Source organism: Artemia franciscana, chromosome 5 (assembly GCF_032884065.1).
Source record: "Artemia franciscana chromosome 5, ASM3288406v1, whole genome shotgun sequence".
Lineage (NCBI taxonomy): Eukaryota > Metazoa > Arthropoda > Branchiopoda > Anostraca > Artemiidae > Artemia > Artemia franciscana.
The window spans coordinates 59,357,110-59,378,460 of NC_088867.1; the positions used below are offsets into that span (position 1 = coordinate 59,357,110).

The 21,351-nt window shown below is 36.0% G+C and overlaps 2 protein-coding genes across 3 annotated transcripts in view; one reads left to right on the top strand and one right to left on the bottom strand.

Annotated features, from left to right (window-relative positions):
* The window catches only part of LOC136027656 (PAN2-PAN3 deadenylation complex catalytic subunit PAN2-like), a gene marked incomplete in the record, with an annotated part of 140,651 nt that extends 123,644 nt beyond the window's left edge, over positions 1-17,007 (bottom strand). Inside the window, 2 exon segments of the mRNA XM_065705088.1 lie at positions 5,254-5,468; positions 16,943-17,007. Coding sequence (XP_065561160.1) covers positions 5,254-5,427 — 174 coding nt within the window.
* Positions 17,008-20,988: 3,981 nt separating this feature from the next.
* LOC136027657 (ras GTPase-activating protein 1-like) overlaps positions 20,989-21,351 on the top strand; it is a 106,594-nt gene continuing 106,231 nt past the window's right edge. The window contains exon 1 of one of the 2 annotated variants that reach the window (XM_065705089.1): positions 20,989-21,153. In XM_065705089.1, the coding sequence (XP_065561161.1) occupies positions 21,106-21,153 (48 nt within the window). In that variant the 5' untranslated portion in view covers positions 20,989-21,105. The remainder of the gene's footprint in view (positions 21,154-21,351) is intronic. The other variant, XM_065705090.1, reaches the window with a different exon arrangement.

Below are 21,351 nucleotides of genomic sequence, written 5' to 3' on the forward strand. Positions count from 1 at the left end.
TTTGCATTTCTGCCATTGTCTCTTGTTTCTTTAGTTTTGGAGGTGTTACCTATGTCATTAGTTTTCTTTTTGATTTTGCATTCGACAGTTTATCTTTTATTTTTTGTTCCACATTTACAAAAAATGAACCAAGAAGACTTGGAATTTCTTCCGGTGATTTTATTGATTCTTTTTCACTTGCTAGTTCTTTTATATGATGTATTTTTTCTGATTAATTTGGATCAATGACCGAATTAATTATTTGCCAGGTTTTCCTGGGGTTCCCATTTGCATTTTTAAAACTCTTTTGAAAATATATTTCCTTTGCCCAAAATAGGGCAGTGAAGGCTACTTTTCTTCTCCCTCGGCTTTACCCTTCCTCTGATCTTTATACTGATACTGGAATAGCTCCGCTGGATCATATTATAGGTAAAAGTACTCTTTATTTAGCGCATTCTGCTTTTCTAGGTACTCTTCCACCGACCCTGCAGCAGTTTTTCTCAAGGACAGGCTCAGGTAGGTACTTTTCTTCTTTGCGTAATTCTTCTCGACGATTTATTTTACCAAAACGATCCTCTACAGCAACTCAGAGGTCTCCTGTATGTCAGTCAATTCTATTATGGAACTCCATCCCTTTGGATGTCCCTCTTTTTCTTTCTGCAAAGGCATTATTTCGTCGGGTCTTTCCAGTTAAATAATTTTTGTCTCTCTTTTAATTCTATCCCAATTTGTATGTCACTTCTCTTCTTTTAAAACCTTGTCTTGTTCCAGTGTTTTTTTTTTTTTTTTTTTTTTTTTGTATATATTTTATAAGTGTTTTATTTTTTTTCTCTGTGGCCCATTACAAGCATAGCTTCTTGGGCCTATTAACTGATTTACTTTTGTAATAGTTTTCTTTAGTATTAATAAATTGATTGATTGATTGATTGATTGCATTTCTTTTCAGCTGGTTTAACTTATTTCTATATTCTTTAAACTGGTGAAAATTCTCTTCAGACGGATTATTTAAATATTGTTTATAAAGAATTTTGCGGTTGTTAACAGAAACGAGAAGTCCCCATGTCATCCATGGTTTTCTGGGCAAATGCTTACGCTTTGGCTCCTTCAACACAGGTAAACAGTGGTAATTATAACTGCTAGTAATTAAATCAATAAATGCCGAATACGCTGAATCTGAATCAACGTGGGCTTGAAAAAATTTTTGCCACTGAATACAATTTAAGCTTAGTACCAGATCTGCAATATTTTTTTCTGACTCATCTCGCCGATTAAGCCTGTAATTCGGTTCTGACTTTATCTTACTTTTATCCGTCACTACATCAGTGAAATTAGCAAAATGATCTGATGTTTCAAATAATAGCACTTCTACGAACTTTCTAACAATATTTTGGTGAGATACAAATATATTATCAATCAGAATCGCGGACGTTGGAGTTACCCTTGTGGGTATTCGGACTATAGGCAGGTAACCATATGGCATACAGTTTTGAAGAGATAACAGATTTTTGTTATTTTTTAACGATAGTAGATCCATATTAAAATCCCCAAGCATTATTACCGGGTACTGACGACACTTCAACTTTGACAAAAGCTTTTCTAGTTCATCCATAAATATTTCCGTATCACCTGACGGGCTATGATAAACCAACACAATTAGAATTTCCTGATGATTTAATTTTACCTTGAGACAGAATGACTCAAATATTCCTTCAACACGAACATTAAAATCAGGTATTAGCGAATAATCAAGTCCTTGTCGCACATAATACGCTAGGCCAACTTTCCTTAGCTTTTCACGGTTTAATACTTCTAACGAGAAACCTGTAATATCAAGCATTTTCTTATCAATACTCTCTGTAAGGAACGTTTCTGTCAGCGCTAGAACATCAAATTGATTATTTCTACTAACAACTTCAGATATTTCATCATATGCTGTCTGTAATGACTGACAATTTAAGTGACCAACCCTTAAGTCCGACTTATTTACCTTTTTCGAGCACTCACTTACATATCTGCATGATACAATATCTACCAATAATTCACTCTTTTCTTTGTCATCTTCACCTAGCGTTGTGTTTATCAGAGAATCTAGGTACAGAGGAATTTTTTCAAATTGTTCTAGTCGATTCATCTGTATAACGCACTAAATGAACTAATTAATTTATCACTGACACAATGCAATTACTCCCTGTCTTGTTACATTACTGGTTGAGAAGGATCGGGCAATGCAATTATGTCATCGAAATTCGTAACTCGCTTTGTAGTTGAACCTATTTTGGCCATGATTTACCAGCACTGTTTTTGCCAACAAAACTGTTCTGAAGCTCACCTCAAAAGATGCCCCTCTCTCCTTTGTCTCGTTGCCAATCTTCCGAACATCACTTGTTTCGGCTATGGTGAGGTCACTAATTTGCAGCTTTTTTTCATAATGTTCAACAGATTTGATGACACAGTTTGTGAGGCGGAAACCTCTTTCACGCCATGTATGACCAGCTTTGTTGCCTTAGCTTCCTGTTTCAAAGAGTCAATCTCACACCATAGCGAATTGACTGACTTTTCATAGGTCGAAATCATTTTTTCAATTCGCAGTAATGACTTATGGTATAGTTCAAACTTCATGTCGTATTCGATCTTCAAACTGTCATGGACAGCTTGAGTGATTTTTTCAAACTGAGAGGTCGTAATTCCTGGCATACTGTCCTTTAGTTTTTCTACTTGTTTTGTGATTTCAGCAGAAACGGTTGTGCTAATATTGGCTTGATCGGACGCTATCTTTAGCGCTCTATGATCAAGCGATTCTCGAAACGAAGTTGCGTTACTCGAGACAGTTCCACCAAGATCCGGATTTTGAAGCATTTCTTTTAGTGCTTTTGCCACTGCGGGCCTTTTGTCGGTTTTGGCCACTTCATAACCAGCATCGTATTCCATTAGGGACCCAGCAGTAACAATTGCGAGTTCGTTTTTACCTCCGTAGCAGAGTATTTGGTACTTAACTTGACCGTCCTTAATTGGTATAACTTTTATTATCTTCACGGGCCAGCTTTTGTAGTGTGTAAATCAAGTAGTGCGTTATTGTATAAAATGATGTCAGTTCATTTGTTGACAGATAAGTCTATCTGTCATCCCTCCATGCGTCATTCCTAGAACAGAACTAAGGTAGATGGCGTTAGAGGTTTTACCTTTCGGAATAGGGTCTTTAGCTTGATCAACTTGGGAACTGATGGTTTTACCGGTTCTATAGCAAGAGCAAATGTTATTTTTCTTTAGGTGTTTGGAAATGTGGTCTGAAACCCCTTTTACATAAAAGAGACTAAGATGTAGTATTTCCTCTTCATTTGTATTTCCATAACACTATTTGAAAGTTTTTTAGTACGTGTTTCAATCACGGAATTTATTAACCTAATCAGCTAACCATTGCCAAATAAAACATCTCTAAGGAGGTCGAGCTCTGAATCCAGGAAAAGTGTTGAACAAACCTGCAATGCCCTATCAACCAGGAAAGTGACCACTCCTCTTTTCATCACAGCTGGCAAGTTCAGCTGTAGATCTTTCATTATCCTAGGTCGGCCCCAAAAAACAAATTTTGGGGCGATTTATGGAGTGAAAGAACCTGTGACACTGGTCAAATCTTCTTTAGACAAATGTTTATCTGGGAATAAATGTAAAATCGATTGATTACACAGATAAAGTGAATGAGACAGTGCCAAGTTAAGCTAAGACACCATGTTTATGTGCCGTGTGCCATCGAAAAGTAACTCTTTTGGCGGCTGTTTCGAGAATAAAGAAGGTTAGAAAAGTGGTTAGCCCCTCTCGAGAAATATGTTATTTAGCGGAGTCATTGAAATAAAACTAAACTATCCTACATAAGGCTAAGGCTTGGCTATCCTAAGATTTAAGGGAGTCATTGAAATTAATATTAACTCGATTGGATACTGAAACTGGATACGAATACAAAGTTCAAGATAAGGCTTAGGGCTAAGATAAAGCTAATGCTTGACTCCCCTAAGATTTAAGGGAGTCATTGAAATAAATATTAACTCAATTGAATACGCATACAAAGTGCAAGATAAGGGTTAGGGCTAAGCGCAAGATAATGCTAAGGCTTGACTCTCCTAAGATTTAGGGGAGTCATTGAAATAAACATAAACCCAATTGAATACTGAAATTGGATATGGACGCAAAGAGCAATATAAAGATTTACCACAAGGAAAGAAAACTTGATAACTAACTAATCTAACCGTACAGTGATGATACCTGACATGTTAGTTCAGGCTCAAAAACCCCCATCTGCAATATCTATGAAATGGTTAGGATATTAAGCTGAGATTTTCCGGGAATGTTATGGATGCTTGATGCTATATGTGTTCAGAGGGTCAAAAAGACGCATCTGAAATATCACAGGAACGGCTAGGGGTAGTAACTTAAAACTTTCAGGACATGTTGCAGTTTCAGTTTTAAGCTTAACTTCCATCTAAGAACTATCTTGTTTTGTTAATTTTGTTATTTTTTTAAAAAAAATACACATCAAACTTGAAAACAGTTAAAGGGTTAATGCGTAAAAATTCTGGAGGATTAGCTGCTTATTATCTGAGAGATAATATCAAACTTTCAGGATTTGGCATGCAAGTGCTATGAAGATCAAACTTCCTCATCACTATTTTTTCCAATGAGACAAATCTGAAATCAAAGTAATGAATATCACCATATTATTAGGCAGCAAACACAGTCTTGTTTAATTATTGAAATTGAGGTATAATGCACTTTTCCTAGGTAAGTTATGTTAATAACCATCTATATCAGTTATAACTTAACTATAACTTAAGTATGGAAATTTTATTGTAACTAATAGGTAATTGAATTTATAATACCAAAAAAAAATAAAAAAAAATCAGTTCTTTGTATTTTGCCGCTTATCAGAAAGATCTCACTTGCAATAATAAGCTAATCCCCAGAATTTGTACATATTCAACCTGGAACAGTTTTTCAAGTTTATTGTGTATTTTCAAAAAAAGGACAAAAATTTACCAAACAAAATAGTTCCTGGATAGAAGTAAGCCAAGAAATTGAAGCTTTAAACAAACAAGCAATATTGCTTCTGTGACTTATACACATATATTTATGACAGTAATACATACAAACTGACTGGCGATATTTCCCTATATTTGTTGGATTGTGACAAACTTGCGCTTTACTGAAAACACAAAATCCAAACATAAAAAAAAAACAAGACAATTGTTTTAGGAGTCTGGGCATGTTTTAATTTTATATCCTTACTTGAAAAGAGGTGTATCTTCCAAGATTTGGTCCAATGTGTGATGAAACATGTCCAGCTGCATTGCCACTCCACAGAATTTCCTCAAATCTGTCAAAGGCGACAGAGTTAACACCAAATGCGCCCCCAATATCCGCAATAGCTGTTTCTCTATATTCATAGCCACAGCCTGACATCTTTGTATATTCTCAATTTCCAGATGATCTATTTCACATTCCTAAAAAAACAAGAGACATAAATAAAGAGTATTTGCTGTGATACGTGCCCTATGCTGATTATTTAACTAATAATTTTGTAGAAGACCACTAGGTCTCGGGGATTGATGTATTTTAAAGATTAGCCTGCCCCTAAATCACCAATTTCCGGCGCATCCGTTCTTGAGCAAATACACATTGACTACACCATAAGGATAAACAAATTCAAAAACATCGCTATATAAAGAAAAAGGCCAAAAATAACTAGAAAAATAAATATACAAAAGGACTTATTTCAAAAATGATGTAATCATTCATTCACCTGCCATGCAAAAGTCTAACATATGTTATAATCAAATTCTATTTTAACTTTTCCTGGTTTGTAAATTGTTTGCTGATACAGAACATATTTCATATTTCCAGGAAGCACATATTTGCTACTGACATTTCATTTAAGCGCCAGTACACCAGAGACTGACAGCCCTCCTTCACCCCTCACTGTCAAAAGCCTCAACTTTCTTTCCCTCCCAAAAAGTTCGTTCCTCCTTTAAATCCCTTTTTATGAAATTCTTACATTCCATTTAAGAACACCCTGTTGTAAATTTAGCCCCAGGTAGATTACCAAAGAGGTATGTTTTTTTTTATTTGGGGGGAGGGATAATGTGGGAAACTTCACTTACTATTCCTACTGCTAACAACACTCCAGAACCAAGAAGTTTGAGCCCAACACAGCTACGCATGCTCCTCTGCCATCCAAATCTGTTTGAAGCTTCTCTCTTTAAACCCTCCCAAGAAGTTCCCATTTCCCTCAAACGGTTCCTTGCAACACACTCATCCCATTCAGGGACGACTAGCTTTTCGTTGGACCCTTGATGGTTGGTTGAAAATGATAATCTTTGGAAATCAGTCAATCTCCCTTATATTGTAATCTTAAGCAGTGAAAGGAACCCACAGCTATTAATCTGTGCATTACTTGACACATGGTTATTCGAATGAGTACCAAAAACTATTCTCAGACATTCCTCTGGAGAAACGTCAAGTATATCTTCCTTAGCCTTTCAAAACAGCACATTTCAGAGTCATTATTGACGATGGTCATTACCGGGGTATAATATTTTCCATTCAACAGACTTCTTTCAACAAGGAACTTCAACTACTTTTTATGTCTTCACTGCATCCACCATCCTGACAATCAATAGTACCTATGTAAATAAAGCTATCCACTGAGTCAAATTTCATGTTAGCTAACAATCCACTATTCAGTCTCAATTATTCCTGATTAAAAATGACTAGGTCTTTTTAATATAAGCTTAAATTTTCATGAGCAAAATTAATCTCACACCATGAACAATCTAAACCTTCAAAAATCTTCCAGTCTACTGACATTTTTACCTAGGATTCTCAAATCCTATACTTATTCTAATCCTAGGAGAGCACTATATTTCCATTTCGAAAAATATTCTTCTTTAGCATTTGCTCTGTTCCTTAGGACAGAAAATAATAAGTCGCCATAATCCATAAAAAGCCAGTTGAATAATCTATAGTACCACACAAGGGGAAGGCATTTAATAAAAAGCTTTCCTATCAGCTGAAAAAAGATTTCCCATGAGCTGAATCAAATAGATGTTCATAATCAATAAAACTAGGACTAAAGACAAAGAAATTGTAGTATAATAAAAGCTTTTACTTAATTGATGGCATTTCATACAAATTTAACAACTAAAATTTAAAGTACAAGTAAGCATGAGAGTCTACATCCATATGACTGGAGATATTGGCCTCTAAAACATCTCAAGTTCCATGCTCACCTTATACAGTAGTTGCTCCTCTGCCACTAGAGGCACCCAGAAAATACAGAAGGTTTGTCCTTCATCCCTCATTTGTGATTCTGTGCAGATGTCCTCTGGATTGGGTTAGATTATTGTGCAAGTGTAATTCTGGCCCCACTGGTAAATGTCCTGATGCATATTTTTTCCCCTTTTCCTTTCTTAGTGTTGGGTCTGGCTGACACTCTAGTACTGCTTTGGAGAGACTACCCTGCACAAACAGATACTATTCCTGAAGTAAAGCCATCTTTGTTGGCATTTGACATCTGTTACAAGGGCCTGGCGTGATATAGCACTAACTAACTGGTTTGTAAGGTGGTCTCTCGCCCTACAAAGACAAGTTTCCTCAAAAGCAAGGACCCTCTTTTCCTGTTGCTGGTTTAGACGTAAGTATTTACTGTTTTATAGGGGGGTTCAGAGGATATTACTGTTTAATAGCCATTTTTCAATTTCAAAGAGTACTTTTTTGATGGCCAAACTGGCTTTTGTCAGTTAAAAGTTATACTAGCCTGTCCAATCCTAGACTGACCCTATTCTAACTGCACCCTGTTCTTTGGACTGAGCCTCCAGAGTTTTTAAATTCCACTCCCTGCTCTTATGTTTTATCTCTTATAAACACTGCACTTTCTCTGAGATTACACTGAGAAGATTCTGGAGTCTTCTATTTGGAGGGCCTCCGTCAGAGTGGAGTCATTGGCGAAATCATTGAATGCTAGTTCAGTAAAGTGTCATCCTTCGGATTAATTTTAAAAATTCTAAGAAAATTGAAGAGCAATAGCCTACTAAAAACTAAAACAAGCAGAAATAAAGTCATTCAAACAAACAGAAATAACTATGAATGACTAAATAAAACCTAGAATGAAAAATTTGAACAAATAACACTGAACTTAATATAAAAAATATTACTCTGGTAGAAATAAATGAAACCCAAAACAAAAAGAAATTAAAAAGAATACTGTAACCAAATCCAACTTAAAACAAACAGTAGTTTCCAAAAATAAGAACAGGGCTACTTCCGCTCTCAAACCACTAAAGGGTACAGCTTCAGTATTCCTCAACCAATCTCATTTTCTTTCAATGCATAGTTGTTTTTTTTATGAAACCCCACATCATAGTAGTCTTAATGCCTAACTTTCAGTTATACCAAAAGAGACCAAGTTCAAGATTTTAATGTAATTCATGGACTTAAATCCTTTCAATTTGGAAATTTTTCAGGCCTTGAACCCAAGGATATATCCTGTGAGTTTCAAGTTGATTGAACAAATAATAATTTTGCATACTTTTATCTTTCTTTAGCAAAGGTTGATCCATACTGACCAAAAAATTAGAGTTTCTATCTCCTGAATTTATTATATTCTAAGTCTGGTAACACCTTTTGCCCTACCCTGTAAGTATTAAGCCGTTAGGGAAACATAGTTGTCTTCAAATGATGTCCTTTTGGCTAAATTACTGCCTGAGACCAAGTTCCATAGCCAAGACAAGCGCCTGGATAGCATAATTTTTAAATTTTTTGGGTTGCCACTAATGCTGGGAAGCCCACAGAGGAAGTTCACCTTTCCAGATCAGACATCTTTGAATGATTCTGGTTAAAACAAGGTACAACAAGCCAATCTTTTCTGCTAAAGCTCATCTTCGAAAAAATGGACAAAATTTCATTATTTGGGTCAAACGCCATTGAGGGGAGTACCTAGGCTCACATGGTAATGAAGGTTTGAAGGACAATGGACCAAAATTTGCAGTTATACATGTGAGATGCGCTGTTTTCTACTTCCTCAACACTAGGACATCAACTCCAATAGAAGACTTTCCAAACTCCTAATAACTGCTCTTAGTGATGAATTAGAATAGTAAAACATAAGCCTTAAAAATATTTCTAGGAACCAAGTATGCCAGTTCTTTATCTGCCCTTGCAGTCCTAAAAATCCCAGCCCTTAAAGATCACATATACCAGCTCATGTTCAAGTTTAGGCACTCTATTTTTTCAGTGCTAAGCTTTGTTCTCCACTGTCCTCTGCAACGACAGTCAACACAAACATATGCCACTAAAACAAACTTCCACCAGTATGTTGTAGGACAAGTTGTTTCAGTTTTTTTTCTTTTTTTTTTACCAGTGTGATAATGAGTATTCAGTATCAGCATAAAATGTCTTGTCTAGTCAACCTAAATCTACAAAAACCATTGGGAAGTTAAAAACCAGGGTGAGCAAAGACTATTCAAACAGTCAACATCCTTATTAGTGTAAATTATTACTGCAAGAACTCTATGGGTTACCAGGCCTTATTTTGCAAAAAAGAAACTCATAAGGTAGGTTTGAACCAATTTTCCCAGAACCTTCAAACCTCACTAGTAGAGAAAGAGTGTGGGTGTTAAATTTGCCACCTACTTAAACCCCAATTCTCCTAATTAAATAAAATCAAAAACCGCAACATACTTAAACAAAATAAATTTAAAATGCTTTCACTTTTTTACTTTGATAAATAAAAAATAATCAAAACTTTAAGAAATAAATATCAGTATTTGTCTATTAAACATAAGAACCTGGGGTCATTTTATCTTTGGTTTTTTTTTTTATTTCAGTGAAGTACATATTATGCTCTGGTCTTGAAAAGGTGTGGGGATTGCCAATCCTACTAATGTTATTGTTTTCTTGTCTTGAATTTGACTCTGTTATTTACTGTAATTTCTGTTTGTTTGGTTTCTTCGTTTTAGTTTTCCCTTAAAAAATTCTCCTTAATACTCTCAGCTTGTATAGTAGCAGTATGCACATGGCAACTTTAGTTACTTCAACATCCCCTTCAACACAAGCTAACAGTTTCCACTTAATACCATCAACCATTCTTGGAGCAATTCTGATACATCCTCTTGCCAACCAATTTGGGCATAGAGTGTTTTGATTTAGTTCCATACTGTTTCAATACATTCCAAATTTTTCACCTTACTAACCCTTTTTAATAGCAGCAGTAGTAGTTGTAACAGTAGAATTAATAATGGTAGCCCTACCTTTAGTGGCAGTAGTAGTAGTAGGAGTAGTAATAGCAGCAGTAGTAGTAGTATGGATGGAAGCAGTAGCATTTGGAGGAAAATATTTCATTTTAGTTAGTTCAACATCCCCCACAACAAGCCCTATTAGTTTCAACTTTACATATCAGACTGTCCCTAAGATATTGATATTATGTACCATTACCTCCTTTTGGTCAGTTAAACATCCCTCTCATCAAGTCCTGGAAGTTTTAGCTTAATATATTTGGCCATTGCTATGATATTGCTGATGTGTCCTATTGATAACCTGTATGTTCATATACTTCTTAAAATTTTTACCTTAATGCTCTTAGCCTAAGTAGTTGCAATAAAAGTTGTAGTGGTAATGGTAGTAGTAAATGTAGCAGTAATAGTAGTAGTTTGCACATATCGGCTTTTGGTCAGGCGATCTTCCCCTTTCAGTACTCTCTGAAAGTTCCAACTTAATACCCAAATCAATTCTCAAAACACAGTCTTTTGACAATGTACATACACATAGTATCTTTTGATTTAGTTCAAATTTCCCTGAATATTGTAAATAGAATAGTATGGTAGCAGTGCTAGTGGTGGCAGTTGTAGTATTCATGATAGCATGTAAACATTGCCTTTTTGATCATCTTCCTTATCATTTCCTGGAAGTTCCAAATTAATATACTAGGTCATTCCTGAGTTAAACCCTTTTGAAAATCCATATACACATAATGTGTTTTGATTTACTTCAACACTCTACTCAACATTCTCTGGAAGGCTCACCTGAATACCCTTTTTCTTTTTGGAAAGTAAAATTCAAAATAAGTACCTTTCTGAGTAGCACATACTATATATAAACAATATAGTATAATTTTTCAGAAACTAAAACATTATTCCTCTTCTTAAATTTGTAAGATTTAAATTATATATGAGTATTAAATACCTCCATATGGCATGTCCCAATCCAAAATTCTAAAAATTATTTCTATGACAAATCTCTGTTAATTTTACTTACTTGTTTGGATAGTCGGAGGTTTGGGATGTACCAAATTCCTTTTGTAAGTTCTGAAAGGTCAAGGTTTTCAATTAGGTACCAAATACCCTTCATTGCTAACAATTATAGGCTGAATGATAAAATTATGTTTGATCCATCCCGAAAATCTCAACTAAATTTTTAAAAAAGCAAATATTAAAGATTGTTTGCTAAAATTTTGATTATTCACCATTGATGATGGAAAATTAAATTATTTGATCTTCTAATTTGTGTGTTTTGTTTTTGTGTCCCTGTGTCTGGGATTCTCCCATACCCCTCCTGTCTGATATTTATCCATCTACTTATCCTTGCTACTTCTCTTTAATGAGTTATTTTCTTTTTTGTTTGTCTTTTGCCATGTTAAATTTTGGAATCATTATTACAATGAGATGTTAATGTTTTTTCTGTTTTTGCACTGTCCCAGCCTTACGAGCTCTGCTCTCTGTTGGGGCATAATATCCAGTTCCAAAAATTGTAGGGAGGTATATGGACTAACAACAAGTCCTTTCACCTCTTTGACTTCTTCTCCAGAAAAATTAGCTACTGGAAGCGCTATTTTCCTCCAGTCTGCAAACAATGGATATATACAATTATGAGCAATAATACACTGTTATTGATTGTGGGAAGTGCTAGTACCTGAGCTACCTGTCCCCAGCAGTTTAAGGCACTAGGCTGGTCAGTACCACTCTGGCTCTTCCTACTTATTCCCGCTCTCTTCTGCACAATCAAAAACTATGGATAAATCGCATCCCTTTAAAAATAGAATTCTTCAAGCTTTAATCTTTATTAAATATTTCTCTTCTTTAAGGTATCAACTGCTGCCTTAAATATCTTACAATCAATTTCCCATGGCAGGTTAGAATCCAGGATAGCTGTATAAGTATTTGGAATCTTAGCCAAGGAGCAGAAACGCTTAAGAGCAACAGTCTCCTCACTCTGAGCCTGACAATCCAATAAAATATGCTGGATTGTTTCCTCTGCTGAAAAGCAGATTTGGCATAAAGGGGAATGATGTAGCTTCCAATTAAATAACAAGCTATTTAGAAGTAGGGCACCTGATTTCAGCCAGTAATATAGCACTGTATTTAATCTTGTATGAAATGGAGATAACATTAATTTACTGTGATTAACTTTGCATCTTTGCCTGATAATATCTCGTGAATTGAGGTCAGAGGAAGGACTAGGAGATAACATGGAAGCCTTTGCTGCTAGAGAATCAGCCATATCATTATATTTTATACCTTTATGACTAGGAACATGTTGAAAATAAACTTCATTTTCTTTGATCTTAAGATTAAGAAGCTGTCTTCTAATATTATATAAATCTTTGTCATTAGCAATTCTATTAATATTTTGGATCAGTAGTAATGCTGATTTAGAGTCGAAGAGACAGAGAATATTTTCAGATTCCATGTTATAATTTATAAGTGCATCCAAGGCCAGGCGGATGGCACATAATTCAGCAGACAAGATAGAAGATCCCAATGGGAGAGGAGAATAAATGTTCAAATTCAGGGATGGGATACATGCTCCTGCTCCAGCTCTTTCCCTCTGGACAGATCCATCTGTATATATTTTTCTATAGTTGGGATAAGCCTTTGAGATGTGTTCAGCCAAAATAGTCTGGATCTCGTAATTAGGAATCAAATCTTTACTAATAGAGATAAGTTCTACTTGACAGCTTGGAGGACTCATTTCCCATGGGGGGATTCAGTAAACGGATATGCATAAAGCGAATGTTGATTCCAGTTTAGGACCTCCAGTTGAAACTGATTCCATGATGAATGGGCATTGGGACAGGCTGACTTCTCAGCAAAGGTATGTGCATATACAGCATGCTTGGCTCCATAAGCCTGGATTTGTGAGAAATATTTTATCCTTAGACTAGATGCTCTTTCACTTAGGGACACCAATCCCGACAGTATTCTTAACTTTGACAGAGGAGTATGCTTATGCACACCCAAAGCTATTTGAATAGCAGAATTTTGTAAAGATTCAAGGATTTTGAATGAGGATGGAGGACGAGCTGAAAAAATCTGAATCCCATATTCTATATTTGAACAAATATATAATTTGTAAAAATCCAAAATAATTTTTGGGTGACATCCCCACTTACTTCCAGCAAGTCTTTTTAGAATACAAAGTCTCTGAATAATCAGAGATTTCAAAGAATTAATATGTTCATGCCACTGCATTTTAAAATCCATTTAGAATAAGTAACTTCACTGAATTGCAATATGGGATCTTCCTTGAGAAAATTGTCAGTGGATTTGGAGGATCTAGAGTACCATTAGTAAATATAATGGCTTTAGTTTTACTCATTGAGATTGGGAAGCCAAATGCTAAAGAGAATCTCTGGACTAAACTTATATCCTGTTGAATAAGGCTTTGAAGAAGGCTAATATCCCTTCCCGACTTCCAAATGATCAAATCATCTGCATAAAAACCAAATGATGCATGAGATACTTGAATAAAGTTGAATAAAGAAAGCTGAACAGATTGCCCTGAGGACTGTAGGGAGGTTGACATCCCCAAAGACATAGTTACTGGATCTTTAAACAATTTTGAACAAAATAACTCTCTTAAAACTTTGATTGGATGTATTTTGGTGAGTGATAGGCTTGTGGGGGGTTGCTTGCCCTCCATTTACTTTTCACTCTTACTAACAGCACTAGAACTTCTGACTTCCAATCACATAAGCCCCATCTGATCCAAAGTTTATACCACTACCCATTCCATAGAAATCATATATGCCCTGGGGCACAACATAAAACTGTTGCCCCTGGGCTCTAAAAGGTTGCATCCACCCTGAAGATATGTGTTATATGCTCTTTGGACAATTGTGAAAAAATGGCTATCTCACAATTTCAATTGGATGCATTTGGGGAAAAGAGGATGTCAGTATGGGGTGGTAGTTGCCCTCCACTACTTTTTAATTTTAAAAGGGATCTAAAGCCAAACATTTCCAATCAAATGGGCATCTTTTAAAGTTCACTTGATCACTCCTTCCATAAAAACTTTGTATGCCCCCAGGGCATAACTTATAACCCTTGCCACCAGACTCTGGGGGGTTATGTCAACCCCAAAGATCTTGTTATGTGGTCTTTTGACTATATTTTGAACAAATAGCAATAACAGAATGTCTATCAGATGTGTTTGGGGAAATGATGACATGTGTGGGAGGTAGCTGCCCTCCAATTACTTGACTCTTAAAAAGGATACTAGAATTTCTGATTTACAGTCCAACAAACCTCCTCAAAAGTTCATATAATCACCCTTTCTACAAAAACCTTTTATGTCACCAGGGCATAACCTACAACCCTTACCCTGAGGGCTGTCATCCTCAAAGACATAATTCTAGACCTTTCAACTATGCTGAACAGAATGACTATCTTGAATGGTTGTCTCCAATCACTTCTGATTATTTAAAAGGGAACTAGCCCTTTCAGTTTCCACAACAATACCTTCTATACAAAGTGCCCTGGTATAAAACTAAAAGAAAGTGCTCACATTGCTCTTTAAATAGGCAGTGCTATTATCCTACCTATGATTGCATTGACCAGCAAGACAAGGTGGTGTTAAACCTCCTGTAGAGACTCTTACTGGGACTGTGAACTTCATCAACGTTAGGCACTGGCATGGACATAGTGGGGTAGCATGGTAGCCATACTACTTAGCAGTTTTCATGAAGATGTTAGTGGTAATTCATAAAACTATCAATATCTATAACTGCAAGCTATACTAAGTTACATTTATACATTGTTCTGCAGATTCTACATGTAAAATACTTCTTGTTCAATGCAAAGCTGACAAAACACAAGCTTTGCTGCAAAAGAGTAGACAGCTTTGGAATTTCATCAGATTCTACTACTGACAGCTTTGGAACTTTTTCATACCTGGTTAGGATGCATGCTTAGTTAGATTCCATTCCAAATTTGTCTAGTACCAATAAACACCCTTCTTGAATGACTTGGCAGCCTTGGGTTGACCTGTGGCATCTTCCATAGTGTTATGGAGTAAACAGTGCTAAAGCTCTGACACACACATTGCTTGCTTCCAGGGACCTGTAGTTTCTGATTGTGTCCCTTGGTGTAGTTGTAGAGGGGTGAAGAGAAAACTGGACCTTAACTTGAGTGTTCAAGAAACTTGTAAGTCATGATGACATCTTCCCTTTTTCTTCTGTATACCAGTGTAGGAAGTTTTAGGGATCTAAGACAAATCCATTTATACTGGGGATATGCAAAAATCATACCACTCAGAATATTGGTGGGAATATGAAGTGTCAAGCTTCAGATATAGCACTAGGCTATGTAAAAGAAAGGCCTCAGCCCAACCCTAGGCTGGGGAAGAACTGTCAAAACCATAATAAAAATTAGCAATCAAAAACATCTCTCTTTTTGTTCTAGCATGACTCCTTCTGAAAAACTACCATTCTAGATCTTTAGAAAGTTTTATCCCAAAAATCAAGGTCAAGCACTTTTTTTCAAAATTAGCATAGGTGACCTGTCATCTATGCAATCTTTTAGGGCTGAAAAATAAGCCAAGGGTAGAGATGTCAGCTTGATGACACCTTCACATATTATAATCTATGGGTTCATTTCTGAAAGTTTGACTCCCTTAACTCAGCTACTTTTAAAAACATCAATTGTCCTGTGGTGGTGCAGTGGGTTTGACCTTAGCTTGGTAATACAGGACCCAAAGATCAAATCATGCTGTAGTAATGCACTGCAGGGCCAACACAGGGACCTGAGTAGTCAAGAAGCATTGTTAATCTGATACAATACAATGAAAACATCAAGAAGCCATTCAAATCAAACTTTACCCAAACTAATAAACACCATATTGCAAGAATTCATTTAGCCTGTCCAATAAACAACACCTAGGCCTGTGGCTGTATTATTTTTCAGTATTTTAGAACTAGGGATATTCCTCCTTGCAAAGTAAATATTACTTGGTAAATATTGATCAGTCTGCATTTCTAACCTATAAATAAAGTGAACATACCACTAAACACCTTTGTATACTATTTCTGAATATAATATTTGCTTTACCAAAAACCTCAAAAGCATATTGCCTATAGGCTATTATACATTTCCTTAACATATTATTTTGATTCTCAATTTTGTCACTGTTGAATCAATTTACAGTTTTAACAGGAGTGATGCTAACAGAAATAGGCTACAGTAGCCTATATAAAATATATCTAAAATAAGAGAAAAGAACAGCATCTTTAACATTATCTAAAGCACTGGCAGATCCAGAGGGACACTGCCCCCTTAAGATGTTTCTGGTGCTTTCTTTCCTTTTTATTTTAGAATAAATCTGTCAATTTGGTCAATTATTGGCACCTTTGTTGCATTGCCTCCCTCAAGACTTTGCTCACCCTTGTCACATTGGGCCTCCCCCAGTATTTTGCTATAGATCTAGGCTACCCCTGATGTAAAGGGCTTAAAATTGAATTAGTGCAAAGTGATTAGGCCTAGGCCTACTTTCAAACTGTAAGAAAACTTCAGTCATTCTTTTCTTCATTAGCCTAGGCTACTACCAATTTGGGTAGCAAATAGCCTATAGTATCCTCCTAAAACTTCTTCGTACTATGATATTTGTTTGAAAACATGTCGGTGGAAGAGCTGTTAATAATTTATATTACGTTTTTGATAATTAACGTTTGACTCAATGGGACTTTTAAAATCATTGCCTTTACAGACATTGTTGCCGATGAGCTGCGAAATTGCTCCCGACGTTTCCCAGTTAAAGACAGGAACGAGCTACAATTAGTGATAAAAAAAAGAGTTAAAGAAAGATGGGCAAAACATTTTGAGAATATACTAAATAAAGATAGAGATACAGGAAAGATATAAAGGAAAATAAAAGAGTTGTTGATACCTTGGATAATTGTGGTATTTGTGATACCAAGGCCATAATTTGAAGTTTACTGAATATTTCTTTTTAAGATTTTAAGGAATGAATATTAGCATATGTATATTAAAAAGGAGATACATATTCATTTGTAATTTTTATTAAAGTGCGAATTATTTTCTGGCCTTGGAAAATCATAGGGTTCGTGAGCCCTAAACATATTAATTTCTGATCGTTTTGAGTTTTACTCGGTTATTTGTTCTAACTTCTGTTCGTTTTGGGCTTTGTTTGTTTATTGATTCTCATTTGTGGTAGTTTAAGCTTGGTAGATTGTTTAATTCAATATTTTCTTATTTCTGGCTTAATAGAGTTCTTTGGTTTTCTTAGATTAAGTCATTTTGTGAAAAAAGTTTTTTAGATTAATTTCTGTTTGTTTTATATTGACATTGTTTTTTTCAGGGAAAAAGAAAACAATTGTTTAAATTTTTCGGGTTTTTCTTTAAGGATTTATAGTTTTACCTGCTATGTGTATGCTGGAAACACTTCTTCAGTAATTTCTAACAACATACAACCTTTTGAAAATCTTGACACAAATAGTAGTGTTTAATTAAGTTTGATACCTCCTCTAGTTTACCTGAAAATAAAACTTAATGTTATTCCCCAAAAAATTCTATCTTGCCTGAGTACGCTTACACTCTTTTGATTTAGTTAAATTTTCAGAGCTGAAGTAGTAATAGAAGTAGCCCCGAAAGTTCGAACTTAATACCCTCAGTCGTTCTTGTGATATTGCAGAAATGTCTTATTGGCAAGCAGCATATACACAGTGTGTTTTGATTTAATTTTAAAGCATTATTTAATTTTTAAGCATAATGAGCAAATTGCTTTACTGTGGGGCTTGACCTACCCAATAACCCTAGGAAAATAGTAACTAGACCGTTCAGCTATGCTGAGGAAAATGGCTGTCTTAAAATTTTGATTAGAACTTGCTTAAAAAACTATTGGCTAAAGAGGAGGGTTCATTGTCCTCAAAGCACTTTTCACTCTCAAATAGGGATAAGAGAGAACTAGAACTTTTAACTTCCAATCAAATTGGCTCCTTTAAAATATCAATAATATTACTAGCTATGATAGAGCGGCACTGTCTATGATAATACTTATAAGCCCTTTTAACACCCGTATGCATATAGTTTCATTGTTTAACTGAAATTCCCCTTAAACGTTCGTCAAAAGTTTCAACTTAATGCCCTTAGTGTTGTCAGTTATAGTAACCGCAAAAATAGCATTAAGAGTATACAGAAAGTGTCTTCTGGCCAGTTCGAAATCTGCCGCAACTTTTCTGATGGGTCTAGAGTTATAATTTAAGACGTTATTGTGACATTGCTTTGTCACCCTTTTGACAATCTACAAAATTTCATCCGACTAATAGAGCAGGATTTTTCAGGACTTCTTAGATTTTCGGCAAGATTTTTAAAGAGAAACAAGTGAAAGCACTGGATTCCACTTCAACTTGCTTTGAAAAAATAAATACAAATCGAAATAATTTTTAATATTTGATTTTTTAAACGAGTGTAATAAAAAGATTCGTCCAATCTGTGTGCTGAAAAATTCTAGCCAAGATACAAAACAATTAAATCAAGGTTTCTAGGGGGCAACCGCCCCCTTCCCCACTCTTGGACCTGCCACTGAATCTCAAGGACACTCTTTACCAGTATAACCAAGGTAGTAAAACACTGAGCTAGGATCTAGTGTTTTATTTTTATTTAATTTTTCAATTGAAGAAGTTTGTTACTTAGATCTATTACAGAGATAACTAGGCTGTAGCGCCAAGTTATAATCTAGTCTAATCAGCTGTTCTGTAGTCAGCTACCTGAGCTACCATAACAAATACAGACTAGCATAATTTTTTCTTTGGAGCAGGGTTAGGTGAAGTATCACCCGTGAAAAGTTTGATAGCTTAGAACAAATATGACTATCAAAATGGGCATATCCCTTTTGCAAATGTGTCAGATTATTTAATGTCTTAATCATCAAAGTATTATACAAATACAGAAGAGAGAATAATGAGGACTTTTTTCTTAAGACAGTGAACGAACAAAACCTATTTGAATATTTCGGCCCTATATGTAAGGGCTGTCTTTAGCAAAGAAAATAATAAACAATAACACACTTACAATAAAAGTTCTTCGCTAAAAATACATTTTTTAAAGTAGCCTAGGCATCATTACTTCTTAACAAAAAGTTCAGCCAAGATTTTGTCACACAGTAGCGTTTTGGGACTTTCTTACGGCATTAAAAGAAATCAAAAGCAGAAACAGTATGTGATGGGTGATCATCAGAAGTAGGAACTGAAATCCCCGTTCTGAGTCGATTTGTTAAAATTAAATATTTTGCCCCAAAAAAATGTTATCGCATGAAACACACAATAAGACTATAAAAAACAAGTGAAAATACCTTTTTGAAATCAGCTCTTAGCTTAAAAATTTTCAGTTGCAACAGTTTTTGAATTCATAAGAGGTTGTAAGTTTCTTCTGAAAGTAAGTAAGTTTCTGTTTCGTATAAAGTCACTTTAAGTGGGTGCAGGAGGGCCGAGGAGTTGCTGCTACTGCAGATCTGGTTGGGCTGAAGATCAGTAAGGATAAAACCAAAATTCTGACAAATTCTGAGGATGTACTCACAAGGGGCATCTCTATCGACAACTCCCGTTTAGAGGTCGTTGACCAGTTCAAGTACCTGGGATCCCTCATCGACATTTCCGGCGGCTGCAGTACGGAAGTCCAGAGCAGAATATCATCAGCATCGATAGTCTTTGCTCAACTTAGGAAGAACCTGTGGAGACAAAGAGACGTCCTACTAAAAACAAAAATCCAGATCTTTGAAGCAACCGTCCGCTCCGTACTCCTTTACGGATGCGAGACATGGCCCCTGAAAGCAGCGGATGTTCATGCTCTCAAAGTATTCGACCACTCCTGCCTGAGACAAATCCTCGGTGTCTCCCTCCGAGACAGAATTAGCAACGTCGAAATTCGTAGACGATGCCACCAGAAGCATGACATTGAAGCCCTAATAAAAAAACGCCGCCTAACTTGGTTTGGCCATGTTTGTCGGAGGTCAGATGACACCCTCACTAAAAAGGCGCTATACTGCAAACCCCTCGCACACTGGAAGAAGAAGCGAGGTGGACAAGTCAAGACCTGGCTTAACACACTCAAGGCGGACCTAGAGCCGATTGGTGGTTTCCGACGACACGGCCGAAGATGGGACAAGCAGTGGCTTGAAATATGTGCACCACACACACACGACCGAGCGGCTTGGCACTCAACCGTCTGCCAGATCATAGCGCCAGGGAGAGCTGAAGAGCTTGTGTCCTGAAACAAGTACAAGTAAGTAAGTACATTTACCCTTAGTTCCCACTGCTGCGTCAATCCCGACACGATTTTTTGTCTGTCGGAAGAGACGTACGACAGAATCAAATGGAGTGTTCACAATGAAACGCAGACTTTTGCGTCGCTGCGACAAGCTCTAGCCCTTAGTTCCCACTTCTGCGTCAATCCCGATTTTTAACTGGAATTTTAAGGCAAAGTAGGGGAAAAATTTTACTTTAGCTACTTTTGGCTATCTTTGAAAGAGGTTAGGTTAGGAAAATGAAACTGTCAGGAATGTGTCTACAGGCTAAAGTATGTCCAAAGAAGGTATTTTGAAGTATCTACATCCGCTTTTTTCCCTCTAGAGGGTCTTGAAATTTTTACTCGTGTGAAATTTTTTACTCGAAATTTTACAGGCGTTTTGGGACTAGCGTGCTGCGTTAAAAAAAAAATCACGAGTAGAAACAGCGAGTTCGTCGCTCATTGTTAAGTTGAAGAAACAGACATTATTCCCCACTGAGAGATTTCAGTCTAATAGGCTAATGGAAGTGTTCTGAAACTTTAAGCCTATTTTGCTGTGGCCTGCGACAATATGGCTGATTTTGTTCGTGGAATCATTGGAAGGCCAGCTTTTGTGCAGGTGTGTTGGGGCTATTATAATCAGCTTCCTGTCCTCTGCTTTGATAAAATCCAAGATATGGGGCTTTTTGATATGTTGGAGAATGGTCAAGCCAGAACAAGGAAAATTTAAAGTAGCTTATAGTGAAATTGTAGTCAAAATGTAGTAACTATGATCATTCTGCATATTATTAAGTAGAAATTGTTTTCTTAACATGTT